At 41.1% G+C, this 22763-nt stretch overlaps 1 protein-coding gene across 10 annotated transcripts in view; it reads right to left on the reverse strand.

The window, feature by feature from the left end:
- dachd (dachshund d) overlaps positions 1-22763 on the reverse strand; it is a 122422-nt gene that overhangs the window by 43240 nt on the left and 56419 nt on the right. For all 10 annotated transcript variants that reach the window (XM_031286722.2, XM_031287227.2, XM_031287098.2 and 7 more), the window contains exon 4: positions 5997-6112. In XM_031286722.2, the coding sequence (XP_031142582.1) occupies positions 5997-6112 (116 nt within the window). The remainder of the gene's footprint in view (positions 1-5996; positions 6113-22763) is intronic.

The raw sequence follows: 22763 nt of genomic DNA on the forward strand, positions 1-22763 counted from the left end.
CGTGGTCTAATTTGTGTCAGTTTAGGGGTCCTTGACGTGATCTAATCGCCCTGAATAATGCCTAACATTGGTATTCAAATACTTCACAGTTACATACTGTAGTGTCTCATAATAATACGGCTCTTCTGAGAGTCAAAGCCAGCCATCAAGCAGAATAGAAAACTATAAACAATGTGCCAAGGATTTAAGTCTTTTTATATTTTAATACTTGTTAATGGCTTTGTACATTTAATACTTGGAGGGCCATGTGTGGGAATTAACTAAAGAATATGCTCCATAAAAAGCAGAGGAATGTAGCAATTCAATATTCTCAAAAACAGATTAATGAGGCAATAGACAAAATAAACCATAGTGTGCATATGAGCACCACAAAATCCAATGAAAAAAGGAGGATGGATTATAATGTACAGAACATAATGTGGTGTTTTGTTTTGTTCTTAAGACATTAAAAGACTAGTGTTTTTTTAAGTTCCCATAAAACTTGAAAAACGGTACAAAACTATAGAAATATAAAGAGTATTTATTTCTACCGAGACTAGTCTAGCCACTGCACTCTGTAATATAGGCTGCACAAATGATTTTATGGTTGCTTCAATCTTACAATACAGCAATTATAATACATTCTTCAGTATGCATATGACTTGAAAGATTCTGACAACATGCCAAATATCTTTGAGAATTCTACATGGATTCTCCTCAGGCCTGAGGCTGCTGTTTTCATGAGCAGACTAAATGACTTTTGACATCACATTTTAAATTACCATTCACATTTCTACTGCCATCTCTAAATATACACTGGAATAGCAATATTTGACATGGTCGTCCACCTCGATCAAAATAGACTTGATGTGATTGATATAGTAAGTCTGAGATTATAGACATACGTATGCTGAGCACACTGCAGAGATCATAAAGCATTGGTTTGTCATTGTGGTATTTCCAGGGTTCTGGTGTATTGAACGTGACTGAAATCTTTATTCATGAGGCTGGTCTCAAACAGCAGGGACAGATAGTGCTAAAGCTCCTCTAGGCCTGGTGTGTCTCACGAGAGTCCCACGACTCCTCTTGCCAACCCCAGCAACAAAATCAAAGATGCATGGCGAGAAAAAGATATGTAGCTATTAGTGGAATCACTCATATCCACAATACGGTATATCACCTGCCCTTTTACAGGGGCTGCTTATACTGGATATGCAGGTTTTCCTTGCGTTTGACGCAGAACAAGGCAACGTCTGCGTTTATCATCACTAAGCTGTCACGTCTCCGTGATGGGACTCAAGAGCAGCTATTAGCCATGCATCTGAGGGGGGAGAGGGGGGCGCAAGTACAAGGAGAGCTAGAAATCGAACATGTGGCTCTAATAGATACACAGAGCATGCGCACACACAGACATAAACACACACTGACAAACACGCACACGGCCCGGGCACCCTCTCCTCTCATCCCCAGCTGATAGGCAGATGGCGAGAGTCACTCTGAGCCACTGACATGGAGGTGCATATAATTTAAAGCCTTGTTTGCATCTTAAAATACATCAGTACCATATTGACGTACAGTATACATCATGTCAGCGAGGGCCCTCTCGTTTGCAATGGGCCCTGGCTGCTGTTCAATATGCATGGGCAGAGCAGGGGGAAAAAAAGCCATTGCTTTATAAGAAGGTGATACTTCTCCACATAATGAATGTAGCCTCTGCCCAGTCTGAAGGTCAGCCTTCATTTGTGTATAATGGGCAAGAGTCAACTGTTTTCCAAATGAGACGTATGCAGAACAGACTGCCGAGTAAATATTGAAATCACCTCTGGGCTGTTTGTGTGATAAATTCCCCCCACAAATCAGGTGCTGCTCAAAGGAGTGCCGCAGTGGTGCTTTCTGATGCTCTCTAACTTTGGCTGTGAGAACACAGTGGTTTATTGCACTGCAGCCTGTGTGTCCTCACCATTTCTTTTCTTTTTTTTATTAAACTATATTGTAACAAACTAATTTGTAACAAAAACATGGAAATTAATCCATGAAGAAGAAGGTGGCAGGTATTGATCAAATGTGTGTTGTTGAGTAAATAAATGCTAAGAAATTGATTTGTACTATAGTGAAAAAGATGGAATGATCACTTTTCCATTTTTCATTTATCATTCTGCTCCAACCTCCACCCTGTCTTTGACAAAGTGACACACTCCATGAATTGAAATCTTTGTTCTGATAATTGTTCCATTTCACTAGATCAATTGTCATATCCAGATAAGAAACACCTCAATACTGTGGATGTAATAAGGAAGCCAGGGAGATGTTGGCGCCCAGCAACAAATCTATTAAGCCACTAGAAGTCTAAACGTCAACAAGACCAATCCCACTCAGTGCTAATCTGCATTCATTACTATGCAAACAAAACAATCCTGCCTCATATATTCTTTCAAAGTCACCTTTAGATTCAGACACTTTTCTTATATAGACGCACGGGCAAGTCAGAATCCTCCTGAGCACAAAACAAACAGCGCATCATGGCCGCATGTAGAGAGCCACACCAGTCAGAGAAGAGAAAAGGGAAGATTTCAACAAATAGAGAATAGCATGGCACTGTCACATGGGGAGCACAAAACAGCAAATAACAGAGACAAGGTCTGATGGTAGCCCTTGGAGCAGCTGTCATATTAAATAATAATGAAGGATCTATTAATATGCAAAGGAAGCAGCAGCCGACTGGCTTAACGCTGTCATGCCTCTGCATATTGTCAGGATCTTCATCATTAATTAACATGCTAGCTGCCCCATACCTGCGCCAATGTCAGAACATTCTTACAACAAACACCCCAATGCCTGTGCCCTCCGCAACTAACTCGTATAATTAAATTAAAATCAGATTAACTTCACATCAGTACACAAAAAACTGACTTTTACGACTTTCTCTAGCAGTGATTAAGAAAAAGAAAATAACCAGAGCTTATCTGGTGTGTTTCTGTTCTGTCTCTGTTAGGTACTGCACCATGGGCAACAAAGAAAACACACTTTATTTATCGGGCAAGCTGGATAAGTAGGGAAGAGACACTCCATGTCAATGAGTATGGCCACCTAATTTTATGCATGGACTGGTGGCAGCACAGCAATGACAAACTGGGGTTGGGAACAACGCGACTCTTAGGTACACTGCACCACTTGAACTGTGCTATCCACATCATGACAAATTTAGTATCAATTACACAGCGTGCTAACCTTATGACAAGCAGCGGACTGGAAGAGGAGGGGTAGAGACACAAGAAGAACTGACACTAAATTACCTGGTGCATACTGGATCTATTTTAAAGCAGCTTGAAGTGGCACCGGATTAGATGATCCACTCTAGAAGCTGACATGCTAATTGTACATCAAAAGAACATAAATATTACAATATGTCTCCACCTACAGTACTTGTAAGAAGAACCAGCTCTCTGAGGCACTGGAATGCACATGCATACGTGTACAGTAAGCCAGAGACAGGCAGCATCAGAAGATATTGTTTTTATCAGTAAAGTACAGGATGCACCCTGGTTAGACGTAGGTGACATTCATTTCTCTAATGGTAAATGCAGTATTCTTGCGTTATTCAAAAGGTTGAAGCCATATCCAGGACATAAATGAATTATATTGAAGCTGCTGCTTAAGTAGTGGCCAGAGTGTGAGTGGAGGCCCTCTCCACTTTAAAGGAGATGTCATCTCAGTGTGGTGTCAGTCCACAGCAAATAATCCGATTTGGGGGCCAATCTGCCTGTAATGCATCAGCAACTGGAAAGGCTCCAGCGCAACCCCCCCACCCCCTGGGGGCATGAACGCAAGCACGCACGCATTCAGACACTCGCGCATACACACATGTGCTTTCACACACATATATGAGGGTATTTCCTTAAATGGAAACCTAAGCATATTAAGATGTCCTTTTCTAAATGGAACTGGAGTCAAGGGCAAAGATACATATGTTAACAATGTGTTTCACATAGGCCTCTCTGGTCCTGTTAGAGTGTGAAGAAGACATCTTTCCACTGTGTTGAATATGGTTATTGATTTTAATCTAATATGATTTGTGTCTATGTCTAATTTCTATGTCTAATATGTAAAAAAAACACTGGCTGTTTACAGTTTGCATAAAGAAATCACAGCAATCAAAATTCCTAAAACAGAGCAAATTGTGTGAAGAATGCAGCATTGGTTCTGTCATGGCATGCTGCCTTTTGAGACTATGAGATTAGATATTTGAAAAACATCTTGCATCTATCATAAGAGAGGTGAGACCTTTTGCTAAATTTGAGCAACACTCAGCCACTCCTGAGTGATAAGGAGCTGGGGAAGAAGCACCAACATAGTACATTTGCAAATGTAATACCAGGAGAGAAATGAAAAGCTACAGTGGGAGCTAAACATTTCATGGAGTGTTTTCGCTCCTTCTCTGCAGCCCAAATTAAACAGTGCAGTGGCCTTTTTTCCTGGAGTCTTGGAGTATTGGTGAAGCCTCAGGAAAAGCCATCGGCCCACATTCTGTCTGTGTGTGCAGGCCAGGCGCTAACTCATCTGAAAAATGAACTAATATGACATGACATGATAGTGTAACTATTTAAGACAGTTTCTCAATGCGTTCTTTTTTATCATCAATCAGTACATTGGGCATGACAGGGAGATCAATTAGTCACCTACTTAGATGCTAACTTATGTGTGGTCAATTATACTTAATTATGAATCTGTCAAAATCTGTAACTTCCTTGTCGTTTGATGCTTAATACTATAAGCAAAACAATAAATGGTTTAATTAACACATAAATTGATGGAAAAGTTCTGTCTCGCCACAGCTGAGAAGCTCAAGGCAGCTATAAGAAGACCGAAAACCTCAATTATTTTATCTCTGCCCCCTGAATACCTTGACTAAATGTCAAGATCATAGAGTCCCTCTGGGCTTAAAGGGGATGATATCAAAAGGCTTTTCTGTTGCTTTATGTTCCACTAAATAACATGGGTCTTTCTCATCATTGTCCCTCTCTGTGTTCACTTCGGCCTTTAAGTTTGCCTTCTGTACTACGCCGCAGATAGCCAGTGACCTCACCCTATTCCCAGAGTTCAAAGCAGTAGCCTGTGAGCCTCCATTGTACTGAATCACAAGGATGGCCCAATCTGTCTTTAATATTGAGTTTCACAGACGCTGCTTCGCTAGCTCTTGGTGAAAGAGAAGAAGAAAAAACACTTCCAGACTGTTTTTACAGAGATGGGAAAAAAAAAAGAAGTGAGGTAGGATAATTACAAGTCTGTTAAAATGGTTGTACACCGAAGATTACCATGGAAAACCAGCTATGGTGTTTTATCTCTTTGTAAAGTACTATAGTTAATAGCTGGTTAAACACAGTGTGTACTGTACACTGTATGAGCATTCAAAGAGCTCCGTTCGACAGTACAATATCATTAAAGACATATCAAGAGGGAGAGCAAAATATGCAAATCAGAGCACTTACAGCCACCAACATCAAAGCAGTCACAATGAAGCCAGCCACAAATAGAACAAAAGCATTGGTTGCAATAAGACTTGGCCCAGGGGTAAGTTAGGGCACAAACGGTTGTTGTTGATTCTTGTGGCGATAAGCTTGCTTTAGCATCATCACTGCCTATGTACATATACCAGTGGAGTGGATTTAATCGCACTAATTAGAATGCACTCAAGGCAAAATGCAGCATCTACTGGAATAATCTGAGAGAAAAGATCTCCACTCCAATTTATTCTCCCCCACTTGGTTTCCGGGGGTTGAGCAGAGGATCTGTTTTTGGTAAACGAATGAGCGGCTGGTGTCTGGTGGTTGGGTGCATGTGTCACTTTGGACTGGTTGCCATTTCGAGGACAAGCTGCGGGGAGGCCACTGGTGGGGAGGTTGTGTGTGTGTGTGTGTGTGTGTGACAGAAAGGAAAAGAGAGATAGGAGAGACCCAGACAGAGTAAATTAGAGCCTTAGTAACAGTGACAGAGCGCTACAGACTAAGAACAAACCATACCTGTGGGTGGGATCATGCCAGGGGACATGAGGCCAGGGACTGAGTGGGGCATGATGTGGGGGTTCTCCGGCGATGTCACACTCTGGGTCCTCTTTGGAGGTCGGCCGGGTCTGGAGCTAAAACACCGGGCAAAGAAGGAGGAGAACGGGGGGTGAGAAGCAAGGAGGAGACTGGCAGGGGAAGGAGGGGTTGTGTGGGTGGTGGTGGTGGCGGCTGCGGGGGGGGGGTGTTAACATTTGGAGCACTCCAGAATGAAATTTCATTCCAAAGAGCTAACATGTACTGTAAATAAATTTCTTTTCAAGGACAGTTGCTTTCTGCAGCTCAACATAATAGACTTCCATAACTAATTAGATTACACGGTGAATTCATTTCCTTTATTGAAGATCAACCACTTTTTGATGCATAATTCATAACCCGTACCTCGTTACCTGTTCCTCCGTATTAATATCCCCACACTATTTGAATTGCCTCGTTTGCATATGCTAAAATCCAGTGTGCGGCCCTCGGCCTGGAAATTACATGTTAACTTGTTATAATTATTGCAGTCAGGCCACTATTGATTTATGAGACTTTTAAAAACCAAATATGTGTAGTTCTGGTAATGAATGATATTTTAAGGTTCTTCAGGAAATTAAAAGGCAATGGCTGCCTTAGGAAATGTTCTGCTTGCTTGATTTAATGCGTGCCTTAGCTGGAAGGTGGTGTGACAGAGTGATTCAGACCTGTTGGACGGTTCTGATGGGGGAGTTTTATTACACCAAACGAGGGGCACAGATCCAGCCGTGATAAATGACTGTGCCACCTTACTGTGCAGGAGAAAAGGCCTTCAAAGCAGATACACCCCTGACTTTCCACACATCTTACTCATTCACTTATTAATACAGCTTCGAGTTGCAATCAATACCTACTTTGCTGTCTTATAGTTACAAAGAAAAGGCTACAGGGTAAAATAAAATGCAATGAGCATATAATGAGGGGGCCAAGATCCTATAGAGGTATATTCTTTATGAACAAGGAGCTGGATGTCTCAGCTCAAGATGAATTATGGTGACTTGACACAGGTGACATATTGGCTTCATACATTATTTCACATACAATAGTCCATTTTCAAGCTTTACCGGGATACTAAGTTCTCTCTAATATGAACTGAGTTCAATCCATCTTTAAAACACCAAAGGGCTTCCGTAACGTGCTGTAACTATGGGAGGAAACATGGATAAATTTTACAGAGAAAGAACAGGGCTGGAAATCAAACCCGGGACCTGTTGGCTTAGCTTCCGTCCTAGTAAAGCCCTTTAGAAGACTGCATTATTATTGTAAATAAAGGGGTGTGCCAACATGCTTACAGTTTATAGTAATGTCAGTCAAGTTTGTTGTAATGCGTAATTTCTTTAGTTTAATCTCGAGGAAAATCTCTCCACAAATAATATATGTCAATAGGTACTAAGTATTTTGGTGGCATGATACACCACTGGTCACTAGACTTATAAAACAATATTCCATTACATTATTTGTTAATGTATTTTGTAGGTGAACTTGTTCTGTTTGTCAAATGACTTGTGGGGTTAATTTCAAATGAAATGCATTTCAAATTAAATTAACCAATGTAACTAACTGAAGAGTTGTTCTGATTTTTTTTTTTTTTTTAACAATGATGGCCCATTCTGGACTTTATCAGCCAGTACAGTATATGAGGCTGTTTGTGTTACAGTACATTTCACTACATTTCCCGAAGGCAGTATCTGCCGAGTGATGCAGTGTTTTAGTTCAGATACCACACAGCCTTAGTAGTTGAATGTATTCAGCCGTGTCTTGTGAGGTTTATTTACCTCAGTCCTGCTAATAGAGTGCACTCGCTCTATCTGTCTGAATGTGCTGACTCTCTCATATACCGGCTCTGGAGGTTTTAGAACTAAAAGCAGACCTTCACCCAACTGTGTCCCTTTGGAGGGAAAACACAAAAGTGATAGAAAGAAGTAGCGAGCGGGAGAGCGAATGACAGAAAGTGAGAGAAGGGCAGTGAGAAAGAGAAATGAGCACCCGCTCACCCTAGGAACGCCTGGAAACGTAATTCCTATTTCTATAGAAGCAGCTCTTTGATCTTATGAGAGGGAAAGATCGCACACAGTTTTGCTGTCATCACTTTCACTTGTACTCTGGCTGAATTATTTATGAAAGACCTCAATAGAGAGGGTATGTGATGGGTAAAAGGCTTTTTACCAACAATACTAAAAGCAAAAAGGCCCTCAAATGGACAAAAAAATGTCACATCAGCCTTAGATCATGTCAAAGGATGTGAACCCAGGTACAAAGACCCAGTTAAGTAAAGGTAATGTTTAGATAGGCTGCAAGAGAATGTGTCTGCGTTTAAAAGGATAGCATTTCAGCTACTCTCCGCACACAAATAACACTGGCTAGCCATGAAAGCAATACACCAAATGAAAAGGAGTTTTGAACTGAGGAACCTCCAAGCAACAGGAAAGCCTCTCTGAAATTATCTTCTTATCTTATGACTGAGCGGGTTTCTAAATTTACAGAAAAGGCATACACTTTCTGTAAGAGGGTGTGCTGTGACTATTTTCTTCTTTTATTCAATGTTATCACAGTCTTGTGTTTCATGTAGTTTAGCGTAATACTCATTAAAATATGTCATTTAGTTCCTGGAAACGCCATAGCTGAGGCATGCATGCTAACATCACTGCAGATCTGCAATGGTCAGAGCCATCCAGGCTAATAAGCTGGGTCCAGAGAGGAACTCAACCTGGCCCGAAACAAAAGAGCCAAGCTATTTATCAAGCAGCAGATGCTGATTCCCTAAATAGCCTGGCACAGAAACTGCTCCAAACTAGGCCATTATTGCAACAAAAAAAGAAAAGAAAGCACAACTGGATTTATGATTGGAATTTTGGTTCTTCTCATGCCTTATCCGCTGTCTTTTCTAACCTTTCTCGCCTTCTTTTCATTTTCTCTTCTCTACTTTAAAATGTTTCGAATGGACTTATTTGGATAATATTATTTCTGTATTGGAGGTCAATCATGAAAGAATTTTATTCCCTGCTTTATTTATATTTATACTAAAGATATTCAGAGCACTCATATCTTTGGCCTTAATTGAGGAAACAAAATAGGCCTCACCAGCTTTGGGCTGGGGCCACAAATATGTTACACATCTATTCCCTCTTTTTTGTTTCGCTACCATGGTGAAAAGAAAATAGTGGTGAACTTTCCCTGAACCAGACTTCCTTTAATGGCCCGGCCGTGTGTTGACCCAGCAGAGTCGGCTGGAACCTGATACTATCCAACACACTACGCTGCGCAGGCAATCAGATTACACGGGGCCCAACAATACACTCCACACGAGTCCAATTTCAGCGCTACAATGCAATAAAAGCACAATAATTAAATTCACATTCTCACCCCGTTTACAGGAAGCCAACATGAGGTGATAGGTATAATAGGAGGTATAATATCGCATGAGGACGGTTTTTGATCTCATGGCAAAATTCTGACATCTCACTATCGGACTCTTTTCTGTCGACGGAAGCAGTGACTGAGATCTTATTACCCTGAACGCCGTTAATGCAGTGATTATGATCTGTTATAAATCAATTGAAACCACAAATGTAATGTTTAGCCCAAGTGAGCACACTCCCTCAGTGGATTTAGTTACACGCAAAAATCATCTGCTCCTCCCATCTTCAGATATCTTTAGGAATTCAACCTGATTATGTCAATAGTGACTCCAGTTTGCAGAGAAAGAGCATTATATTATTTCCTGGTGGTTATGATTGAGCCATTAACCTTTTATCTCAGTCTTTTGTTTGACGTTTCTAAAAGGTAAGGATGAAGATATTTATTCCATTTCCGCCCAGTCGGCCAAAACAAGCGAGTGAATCATTCCGTCTGGGGCTTGTGTAAACAAAAGGCCTCTCCAGGTCTCTGCCAATCAGGCCTTATAAAATATTAACCCAATGTCATTGCCCTTTTAAAATCTCTCACCTAGAATCCCCTAATTGTTCCTTTTCTTTATCTCTCCAGTGCAGAGAGTAAATAAATTAACAAAATAGCTTTTATCGCCCTGAGTAACCTTTTAACTGAAGGATTATCTGGGGTTTATTTTTCATTTCTCTCACAGCGATAGCAGAGCATGCCCCATTGATTGGTTGGCCGGGGTGGTGACCAGTCATGAAAACAAGGTCTTATTGATAAAACAAAGCAGCACCTTAGCTTTTAAGTGCCAGGTCAGGCAGAAATGCAGATGCCTCAGACCAGCAGGGGCCTGAATATGCTGAGTTTATAGTTTTTTTTTAATTTATTTGGGTCAATCAGACAGTTAAACATTATGCGCACAACTCCCCTAAGAGCTCATGTTTGTTGAAAGACAGGGATAACATTGCTGTGGTGTATTCCCACTAATTTAAAATCCCCACAGATAACAGGGTTGGTTAAGGCGAAAGGATGAAATGTTTTAACTTTAATTCTAGAAATTAGTTATTTTGGAAACAAGGTCTACTGTTTGTTTGCCTTATGGCAAAAAAAAAAGGGAAGAAAAAAAAAAGGAAGACGGACATTTAAGCTACAGTGTAGTAAAAATGAACACATTCTGATCTCCCACTGTGGATTTGTGGCGATAACGTACTGTATATGTCTAATTAGTTATCAACTTATTTGAATGTAACCCACATTGATGAGCTGCCTTTAGCTCCGCTATGGAGAACACAATAGTGTGGGCAAACACAGAAGCAGCGATAACATCCCCGCCCATGCAAACTAACAGATGAGGAACCGAGAAGTTTTTCATTAGTACATGTTTCCTTTTGAAGAGTATTTCTGTTTTTAAACTCCTTATAATAATAAACATTATTCAAAAACTAATCAAGAACTATTTCATGACTGATGAATCATTTTTCAAGCAAAACTGTCAAGCATTCTCTGGTTTTAGCTTCTTAAATGTTTTCTGCTTTTTTGTTTTTATATGAATGTAAATTGAAAATCTTTGGGTCTGGACGGACAAAACAAGCAATTTGAGGACTTCACCTTGAGCCTTAGGAAATTAAAGTTTATTTAAAAAAAACAAAAAAAAACAAAACATTTTTCTGACATTTTATACACCAATTGATTAAATTATTAAAAACGTAATTGTCCGGTTAATTGATAGAGAATAATTGCTAGTTGCAGCCCTCGATAATACCAATATAAAAATAACAATCCTAATAATCTGACAGAACAAACCCACTGAAAATGACAGGAATATATGTTTCCTTCAACAAAAAGAAGAAGAAAAAAGATGATTTATACTTCCTGCTGACCTTGGCAGTCTATTGGTTGTGATGATCATAATCTCAGAGTCACAGTGTGATACATGGGAATGCATTCACTCATCCGTCTTTTTCATGCATCCATCTATCCTCATCCACATCTTGTATCTGTATTTGCATTGAGCCTATTCTTGGATTATCTCAATCAGCTTCCCCTTGCACCTGTCAAACACCGCCTCGCACAGGTAGCCACATCGCGCTTATCTGATCTAGATAGCTGGATTACAGCGAGTCTGTGAGTGCGAGGAGAGAGAAGGAAAAAAAACACACACTTTTATTTATTAGGGGTAGAAACAGCTGCATCCGCCTGCAAACTGTGAACCTTTTGTTACGGAACAATATATCACAGATCAAATGGTGTGAAATCAAAGGCGAGAGAGAGTTAGCATCAATCCCGCTAAAACCCCTTTTAAAGTGCTGTCTGTGCTCTGATCCCTGTGTGGACTAATGTGCGGGGTTGAGATCAGTAGTAGTTAGGAGAGTGGGTGCCTTCCTGGTGCCTTTGTCTAGGCTCAGGCCTGATTAGAACCACGCTGGCTGAGACCATCACAGAGCCTGATGCTACGGAGGAACTTGGGAGTCAGTCGCGCTCCTTCCTCATGCCTGTGTCATGAAACCACAGCCAGGATTCAGGAGAAAATCACTGGTACAGTAGCTCCAAAGAGCTTACTCTTGTAATCACATTCTATTAGAGCTGTTTGAAGCCTCTCAGCTGTGAAATACAATCTAAAAAAAAAGATCTGAAACGCGATAAATTGCTGATTATTCCCATGCATCATTAATGTTAGAAGCTGATTTCATAATTGTATGTCCCATAACTACAGAGTCCAAGATTGTTGAGTATCACATCAACAGACTCTGATAATGAGTAAGCAGACTTCCTACATCACGGGAACTGATGAGGAAAGCCTAATTGGTTGACTTTTCCATGCCTAATGGATGATTCTCTTAATTAAAAAGATACTGTACCAAATGCTAGAAATCAGATACCGTTTAAAGTAAATGCAGTTAATCAAATGTATGAGAATGAGCAGTTCCAGGAAAGCCTAAATGAGATTGGTAGATATGATTTTGCTCCAATATTTATTAATTGCAAGTGCCTTTGGTTAGCAAAACAGAACAAGTCTTATCTTCAAACTGCGAGGAAATTTCATCTAACCACTCTCACTGATCTCTCGTTTTCATGAACTGCGATGCATATGAAACAAGTCTTCAAAACAAGGCTTTAAAAACTTACCCAGTCAGGGTGCCTTTGAGGATATTTAATTAAAATCTAATCCTGCATTCATTAAGGCTCACATAAATTAAGCTGTCATTCATAAGATTTATGGATTCTCATTTGCATATTGCATACAATTCATCAATTACTCAAGTATGAAAGGAGCGCATTTCCCTTGGAGCTGCCTGCTAGCCTGCCAACATTTGAAATGAGAGAAAGAGCACGACTGTCAGGCATTCACTGCAAACTTTTCCCCACAATGTCTGTGCACTGATTAATCTCATTTTCTAGGCATCCCTTACAAGATTGTACACAGTCCAGCTGCACTTTTCAATTATTTCTCCTGTCCTCTCAACTAAGTTTGAAAGCAGGACGGGCTAAATGTGGACTGGGGGCTACTTTAGTCTTTATGTATATAACATGTCTTTTTGCCAGGGTAATCATAAATTAGAGAGAGGGGTTTTAGAGATCCTAATGGAAAGGAAATGTAGTAATTTTACTGCAAATCCCATCAGGCAAATATTCTGCATGCTATAATAGCATATTTCCTGTCACATTTAGAGAGGAATACATCCAGCAGGCATTCTGACAGAGGGAGAAAGAGCGAGAAAAAGATAGAGGGGGAGGGTGGACGGATGAGAACGAGAGAGTTGCAGAGAAAAAACAAAAGGGGGGGGGGGAGAATCTTAGTGCTAAACACATAAAAACTCCCTTTTTGGACGTGAGGCTATGGGAAACACAGTATGGAGTAAGTGCTTAAACCAAGCCGAGCGTGAACGCATCCAAGATAAAAGGTCAGGCAAAAACAAACAGACCACTCGCGAGGACGAATGGAATTAATTGACTCATTAATATGCATGGCTAATAAAGCTCAAAATCCTAAAACAAAAATCATTGTCAACCATTCCCTTTTAATGGCTCTTATTTTCAGCTTGAGAAGAGCTAGTCTACAGGGTGTATCAATCTTAGGAGGGGTGGAGTTCCTCCACCAAACAGGCTTGGGGTAACCTCGGTGTTGTATGCTCATGTCCTCCCCAGCAGACAAAGGCAGAGTTGTTCTGGTGGAGGGATTAATTGAGAATTAATCCCAGTTTCTGGCAGTGGAACAGACCGGCAGTTAGAAGTGAAAGTCATCCTGAAGGGTAGTTAATTGGTTCCCCATAGCAAAAAGCTTTGGAGAACAGAAATCAAGCTGTATTTTCATTAATCCTCCCCATTGTTTTGTGAAATTGTTGTGGAGAGTGACTTCAGATAGAGTCAATAGTTAAGGCTTTTAATTTGCTTTTAATTCTGCCAGTGGGGTGACAATTAACAAACCCCAAAGAACAATAGCTGTGAAAATGATGCGTTCGATTGACTCTAAATGACTCTGAAATCAAAAACCGATAAGCAATTAATATACTGTACTCTACAAACGGTAAGTACCTCCAACATGCTTGATGTGCTCCATCTTGCTCTGTCTCTCCCTCTACCTCTCTCTGTATATCACTCTCTCACCACTAAAGCTTTTGAACTTTGGGAATAGCACCACCAGATTGTCGGATGTGATTAATTTCAGGTCTAAATGGACACAACAGACAGAAAGGGTGATGTAATCATAACACGAGGAGACACGGTGACTAACAGCAGACACGGAGGAGCAAGGAAATGCAGAGAGAAAAAGAGATAGAGAGAGAGTTGAGGCAAGAGAGACAGAGGAAAAGATGTGGACAGAGAGAGAGCAACGACTCACAAACACACTCCAAGTTCAAGCTAAACAGGAAGACCATGGTGATTAGCATTAATTGCACCGAGGATTGGGATCCTGTGTGAAACATTAAACAAAAATTATCTACTGTTTATTCACTTTCTTTCCTGATTTTCTTTTTTTCAATAATTAATGAAAAGTAAATACTTGGAGGAGTCCAAAAATGATGTTGGGAGGGAAAGAAATGTTTACATAATCAGGAAAAATGTTCCTGTCTTCTCTCTCTTTCTCTGTATACATGGAAAGGTTATGGCTCGAGCCTGTTTCTCACTGTTTCCCCATCCGAAGTAACAGTGTCTGTTCCCCTGAGTGTGGACTGCTGTGAGAGTGTTTGCATATTTAGATACAAGCTGCCCTGTTTATGCAGCCCCACTCTCTGCTGCTCAAGTTCACTCCAACGCAAGCCCTGATCAATTTGGCCAGCTGTGCTTTAAATGCTGTTTACACCAATAACATTGAGGCTAACAGAGCAGAGCCTAGCGTGCAAGCACACACACTTCCCAGAGAGAGATAGAGAGAGAGAGAGAGAGAGAGAGAGAGAGAGAGAGAGAGAACTTCAGAGGCAGCCCCCAGCCTGCACATTCCCAGACGAGCATTTGTACTGAGTTAAAGACGAATCAAAGTCTGACTCCTCTGCAAGACACGGAAGAATTGGATTCCGTCTGTGTACATCTCTGTGATCTTCCCGGAAGAATTTCTGACTGCAAGCAAAGAGACGAAATAACAGGAACTCAAACTAGAGTCCCACCCTGAAGTGGGCCGAATTGAAAGTGGCACGTAGCCGTTACAGGCTTTATTCCTGATGAGCGACTGGCATTGAACGCAAAATATGATGTCAGGCTCACTGAAATCCCCACATACATAACAATTGCCTTTGACAAGCTGCCGTGCATTTCACAAATAACTCTGTTTGGGTTGAGATACTACGCTCCCTGAGACTTCAGATTTCTCTTAAAAGCTTCATAAGAGATAGAAAAAAAACTCCATTTAAGCCTGGCAGGAGAGCAAATAGGCCTGCTCAGCAGATAGCAGTGAAGCTGCTGGTGTCCTCTTGCTTGATGATATAATTCTTAATGTACAGCCTGACTAGACATAAATCTTACCCAAGCATCACCTCACCTGAATTCTTTTCTCTCTCTCTCTCTCTCTCTCTCTCTCTCTCTCTCTCGCTCTCTCTCTCTCTCCCTCTCTCGTCTCTCTCTCATGATGAATTGTTCGCTACATCTCGGAGACTAAAACCCTTCAACCTCTTCAAACCCGGGTTTCTAATAACGCGTAGGTGTTGGGGAGAGGTGACAGCATGATGAATATCACAACAGACAGCTCCAATATGGGACAATTTTACCAGATCGATATCTCACTGCAATATCAGAGAAAAGGAGCTGATATTAGTCTACACAGTGTATTACAGATGGGGTACATTTCTTCTCTCTGCACTCCCAGTGAACCTAGGCTATATTTCATCCATGTCAGCAATGGTTTACACACTCACAAATGCTCTGAAAACTAATCATAGCATGGTAGCCACGCCAGATGCATCTGCTTAAAATTATCCATATGTGTGAGGCGCTCATAACCCCTTGTTCAACGCGGCGATGGACTTGCAAATAAACTGTGAATCACATTAGAGGATGTTACAGACCATAATTTCTAGTGAGAACAAATGTTTTGTCACATTCTAATAGAGAGATCACGGGTCTCATGAGGGAGATGCAGATTTTGAAAGGACAGCTGAGGCAAGAAGGGTTTTTCACATTTGAAAAAAAAAAATATGAGAAGCACATAGTAAGGCCACAAACACTAAAAAAATGCATTTGAGTAAAAAGCTGAAATATCGGTGAAAATACAGAATATTTGCAGCACCAGTGGCATTTTCCCATCAGGTTCAATATCAATGTAAATGAAAAATGCCATACAGGCATTTCACCTCAGTCCTTTGCAATTTTGTTGGACAAAAACATTGAGACTAATTAGGTCCATAATTATTAAAGCCATCTAGAACAAAGAAAATGTTGAGGTTACATTTTTTTCATAATTGATTCCCTGATTGTGTATATATATATATATATATATATATATATTTTCTGCACAGTTTTGGGTGTGATTACAACTTTTGTGCTTAATAAATCTTGGAAATGTTCAAATAAGTCCAAATAAACAGTGTTTATTAATCAATTGCTAAATACATATCTGTGTGTCATTAGAGGCTTGGGTTTAATTTGCAGTAAATTATGGTTCAGGGGATTCATCACAGTACAAACATTTGTTGAGCCCTAGATGAATAAATCAATCACAAACACTCTGACAAATTAACTGGCACAGCTCTCTTTGTCAAGCTCGGTGCTAAACACCGTGGTCAAGTAACGTGTGGCTGAAGAAATAGAATGAGACACCTTTTACCTCCAAGGGAGACAGATGCATATAGAGAGAGAGAGAGAGAGAGAGAGAGAGAGAGAGAGAGAGAGAGAGAGAGAGAGAGAGAGAGAGAAAGAGAAAAGGAATGACAGAGAGACTGAAGGAGCGAATGCAGACGTTGCTAACGCTTAATATCTTCCCTCTCCAGGGGGCCGGGGCTGAGGGCCCCTCTGCTGTCAGCTGCAATAGGACCAGCCTTTTTGTGAGTGCCCAAGGTTCCTTAAGGGCAATTAATGGAACACAGTATCCCTTGTGCATGGAACTTGTCAGTGTTTCATTAGAGACTGATAAACATATAATACATAAGTGTCAAACAGTGTGTGTGCAGTGTGTGTGCAGTGCGACGCAGCGGCGGAAAAGGATTTTGGGATTGCAGTACAACAGTCATTCCCATGCATACAGTGACAATGTTAATGATTTCACAAAGAGGGAGGAGTTCGGGGGACATATCAAGATCTGTGGAGCATGCTGCTGGCATCCCAGAGAGAGCTTGGCAAACAGTGAATTGTATTATATCTTTGAACGGTGATCTAAGTGAAGAAAAGTATTCTAGGGTCGATATCTAGTCAAGATAAAAACAAGCTGGCATATCTCTGTTGTTCTCTTTTAGCAGCCTGGGCCCAAAAGTACAAGTAAAAGAAATACATCATATTCAATTAAAGTTCCTTTTTCACCACTACTGAACAAATCAGCCCACAGCTGGGACTCTGGGTCTAGTTCACAAAGTCCTTTTGATCATTTTGTGGCAGTAAGAGTGTTTGGAGTCCCATGGAGTATGGGACCAAGCTGATCTTATTATGATAATTGGGATGCATCAGCTTCAGATAGTACTAATGGAGTGAGATTTCAGTGATCAAGAGCACGTATTCAACTGTAGAAGCAAGTTCACTTTTTGAGAAGGAGTTATTATGCAATGCTCTGGTGGTGTTCCCAGTAGGCAGCTACTAAGGCCGCCAGCACAACCAAGAGTATGCTTTTAGCCTTGGTGTTGGAAGCAATGCTACACTCAGTGACGTTTAGCGCTGAAGAGAAGTGTTACTGTGGTGAAGTTACATCTATTTCCCCATGAATGAGTAATTGGTTACCATGACCATTAATCAGTTAATCTTCTCTTTTTACCCGCTCTCTTCAACAGAGAAATATCAGAGGTTCAATAATTAAAAACGTGTCAGGTGAAAGTCCAACGCGCTTCCTCACACTGTATGTTCTCACATTCCCTGCTTTGTTCATCTTATTAACCTCCTCTCCACTCGCCGCGCCTTTAAATGAAATCTTTAGCCCCTTACATGTGAAATTAAAACTGCCCTCCCTTGAGCGCTTTTAATTATTCTTCTTCAGGAGAAACTTCCACTTCTGTCAGGGCGGCCTTTTTTCTTCCCAGTCGCCCTTTCCCCACTCCCACTCACTGCCCAGGTCTGTCATGCTTCACTCCTCCCTCCAGCCCGTTTTTTTCTTCTTCTTTTTCTCTTCTTCTGCGGGTCTGTTTAATTCTCACCTTGCTCTGCCCTTGTCATCAAGCCGTTGAAGCACAAAGCCAGGAGCAAGGGAGTGTTTACTCATTTCCCCACTACATTACCCCTCCTATTAATCACCGCATGGAAACTTCTGGACACTGAAACATCTCTGCAGCCGCTGCCCCAGCTGCCCCCTATGCTAACAGGGCCAACTTTAAATAACTGACATTCGGAATATTATCTTGTATCATTTTAAACTAAATTAAACTAAAAACTAACACAGTCAGAGTCCACTTTGAACACAACGTCCTGAACAACTTGTTTATCTAAATAACCTCCCTAAAGCCAAGACTGTGTTGAAGGGTTCAATATGTCAAATAATTGAAAATCTTTTTTTTTTAATGCCTTTATTTTTGTTTTATGCCTTTGTGGAAACTAAACATACTGTAATGATGGCACTTGATAAACACAAAGTTGAAGTAAACATCGAGGTGGTTGACACTGAAATGCATGATACATTATTTGCACACAGGACGGGCAGGGGTTAGTGTCTCTAATTAATAAAATTTAATTGCATGTAAATTGTATTTTAAATGCAGATTTTTTTAAGGAGGACAACGCACCCTCTTCTTACTCTCCACTTGTTCTATTTGCTGAGATCAGAGAGTGGAAATGTAACAGTTTGTAAAAGTAAGCTATGTCTCTAATTGCTGTCTAATATCAAGGTTTCCTTATTCAGAGAAACACTTGAGTTTGTTCTATTAGGTCTTTGAAAAACAAGGAAACATTTACAAATACATTGAGAGAGAATTTGATTCAGAGCCCTATGTGTCCACACTGCCCTGTCAACAAGGCAAAGCTACTGCAAAGGATTCTTATGAAATTCAATTAACAGACCAACAGCTTTCCTTTTCCCTCCTGCTCTAATTCCCACATTCTCGCTGAAATGACTGCATTCCCGGCAATTATGCTAACCGCTTGGAGTGCACCATAAATTCACAGGTCTGGGAAAGGCTGTAACGAGAGCTCCTTAAATATGGGAAGGAGACGTTTGAGAAGATGAATCGCCGTGGGCTAGCGGTCGACCGGCAGTGGGCAGGGGGAACTTGTTTGTGAAACACATGCTACTAGCTGCTATACTGGCTCTAATGAGGCTATGGACATAAGCAACATTATCATTAATGATTGAACCCCTCCTTTTTCCGGCTTTTTTTTCTTTTTCTGCCACAGCCCCCTGTCCTTTTGCAATTACTATTTTACTGGATAGCCCGAGGCAGCAGGCTGCATGTGTGTCAGCTATATATGGGAGAAAGAAAGAACCCAAAATATTTGAAATTCAAATAAATGAGTAATGTAAATAGTTTTGAGAGAGTTTACCCAGTGAACAATGGCCCCTTATGAGACACAAGTGCAACAGAGAGAGAGAGAACAGGACGGCTGGTGTGGGGATCGGAGCGGTGGGGGTTGGAGGGATGATCCAACACAATGTGGCCCTTCTCCTAAAGCAACTTGTTATCAGGCGCTACGCAGAGCCCCCCATTCAATCTGCATTTAAATACATTTCAGTCCACTCACTCATTTGCATTCATTTCTCCCATTATATTTGAAAATGGCCAAATGTCTAGCCAGCACAATGTGGGAGCCTATCACCGGCCAGGGGAAGCCCACACCTGATGCCAATTTAGCCTGCTTGGATCTATTCATTGCCATGGCCTGATCTGACAACTCCAGCTCTTCCCCATCCAGGAGACTTTTCAATTGGATCTGCTTGTGGTGACAAAATTGTTTTGCTCATTGAGTTTTTTTTTTTTTCTTCTTCTTCTTCTGTTCCCCCCCCTTTCCCGTCTCGCTCTCCCTCTCTCATCGTCACTCCCTCCGTCTCTGAGTCTGGGTGTCTATTTGGGAGCCATGGGAAAAGGAGAGGCAAATGATTCTCAGTGGCTTCTGATTTCCACTATTTGTTCAGCATTAGGCCCACTTATCTCTGAAAGAAAAAGCAACATGTGGAGAGAAAGTGACAGGCAGAAACTCAGCCTCACTAACAGGCCTATTGTGTGCTGAAGATCTGCATTCAAACATGAGGGGCCCTCTAACTCTTTCTCTCCTTCTGCCTCTCTCTCTCTCTCTCTCTCTCCCCCTCTCTCACTCGCGCTATAAAACGCACACATACTTGTGCATAGACCTCTGTCGCAGTCAATTATGGCTGCTAATCTGTACTGCAATGGAGAGTAAATATTTCATTACTTTTTCAAATAAACAGTTGGTCTGAGCCCATGAAGTGTCATCTATCCTGTGAAAGGAGCGGTGACGTTCACATTCAATTACACCATAAAACCGCCAAGCTTCTGAAGTGGAGTTTTTGTGCTGAGAGCACACTACTTAAATCATTAGACTTGGTAGCAACATCTTGAAATGAAAAGCTGAGTGGAGAGCCCACCATTTACACTACAGCACCTTTTCTTTGGCCCAAAAACATTCTGTGAGCGCTGCCCCCGCTACCTGTTCCTCAATAACGCTCTCCTCCCTCCCTTTATGGCTCACAGAAAAGTTCATCAGAGTTGGTGTCTATACAGCTCGGCAGAGACACACACACACACACACACACACACACAACACACTGTTTTCTCCGCGACATACTAACTAAGTAGCGTTGTGTGACATTAGCAGATGAAATAATGCAAGGAGCAGGGAGGGAAGGGGGGGAGGGGACTCGGGTTGACAGAGAGATCCCAGAGTCTACTGCTCATTAATCACTGCAGCGTCTCTGACCTTTCATTTGCCAAGGGCGCAAAGAGAGGAGGAGGAGGGTGGCCGCTGCTGCGAACGCTGCCCAGGAAAGAAGTGAGAGAAAAGGCCGGAGAAGAAGCAAAAAAGATGACCAAAAGATTGTGTGGTGGTAGAGAGATATGCTTAAGTCCAGAGAAGAGGCCACAACACATTCTTAATGAAGAGTGAAATTAATCAGCTTCACGGGCTGTTAGATGAATCAGGCATTTCCCAGCCCCTAGGTGGTATCAGCTGCTCTGCTCCGCTCGCCAGGCCTGATAAAGACCGATAGGCCCCTTGCCCATTTACACATGTTATTAAAAGAATTACAAAGATGTCTGCTCCGGCTCCCTCCCTTCACACCAGCCTGGGCTTTGGGAACCGGGTGCTGGAAATGGCAGGGGGGTGTGACATTAGCGTCAGGCATATTTTTAGCGTCTGGATGCTCAGCTCTTAGTTACCAGGTGGGATTGGATCACTGAAGGGAGCCAGGCAGTAGTGGTGGTGAGAAAGGCTTGACACTCTGCAGCTATCGAAGAGACGCGAGTGTGTATTTTTATGCATGTGTGTGACACAGAGTGAGAGATAAAAAAGTAATTGACAGAGAGAAAAGTTGCAGAAGTTACAGCTGTTAAAGCTGGACTGTGAGTCTGCTTTTGAGACTTGTGTTGATTAATATGTAGAACGATGCCTGTCATACATCATTACATCACTATTGTATATTGTAACTTGGAAACACACTCTTGTAATTAGATAATCAAGTCTCAATGTTTGACAATGAGAGCGCAATAAAAAAAAAAAAAAAACTGTGGTCTAAATAATTAAGCTACAAATAAGCACGAGAGGAAATAAATAATAATGCGGGCTAATCAAGTGAAAATAATGACACTTACGGAATCCATACCGGGAAAATGAGTGATACAAGTGTAGTAAGTTAAGCATCAAATATGGTGGGCAGTTATTAAAATACATTTAAGCTTATTTTTAACCCTAATTGATGTTCAAGGTTAATCTAATCAGACCAATTGTACCTCTGAAGAGCCTGCTCCAATTTAATTGGCTATTTTTATTGCCTCAGCGAGATTTTAATTGAAACCAAAGGGGATCTAACAACAACTGTGACATGTTGATGTCTGGGGGATAGTTATAAATATGTGACAAAATATGTGCATTATTAATGTGATTTCTTAATGTATTATTGTAATGTGTCCCCAGAAACACAGAGATATTACTTTACGCAACAAAGGGGAGGGGGGCAGAAAATCATTTCATCCTAAATATGTCAACAAAATCATACAGAGACATTTCCCTCTGACTCCAGGCAAATCTAGAAAATTAAATCATTAGCATCCCAAAGAAAATTTTGAATTTGTCAAAAGAAAAGCAAGAGGTTATGCACAGTGCCGCGAACACTGTAGAGGCACAAATGTACCCTACAATGTACATCCTGAGACTGCCGAGAAAAATGGCCCTCATCAAGTTTGTACAAGTGTTAACTCAGCTGTCAGCATATTCAAAGCTTTTCTGAGGGCTGCAGATGATGTGATTCAAGAATAGTGTTACTATCTACATTGGCAAAGCGATGAGACCATAAAAAGTGTCATTGATTCAAAAAGAAGAGATTACATTGTGTCTGACACAGGTGTGAACATTAGCATGAGACTCCTGGATCAAATTCTGCACGGCAGCAGTAGCTATTGATGATATCGATCAGAATCATGGCTACTACGACTGTACTTCAGACATGTGCTTCCTCTTTTTATAGAGATTTGCAGAAATGTTCTCTTATATCTGTATGAGTGTCTCTTCAAAAAAAAATTCTCCCATTTGGCAGAACTGTGATAT

The sequence above is a fragment of the Sander lucioperca genome, chromosome 8 (assembly GCF_008315115.2).
Source record: "Sander lucioperca isolate FBNREF2018 chromosome 8, SLUC_FBN_1.2, whole genome shotgun sequence".
Taxonomy (NCBI): Eukaryota; Metazoa; Chordata; class Actinopteri; order Perciformes; family Percidae; genus Sander; species Sander lucioperca.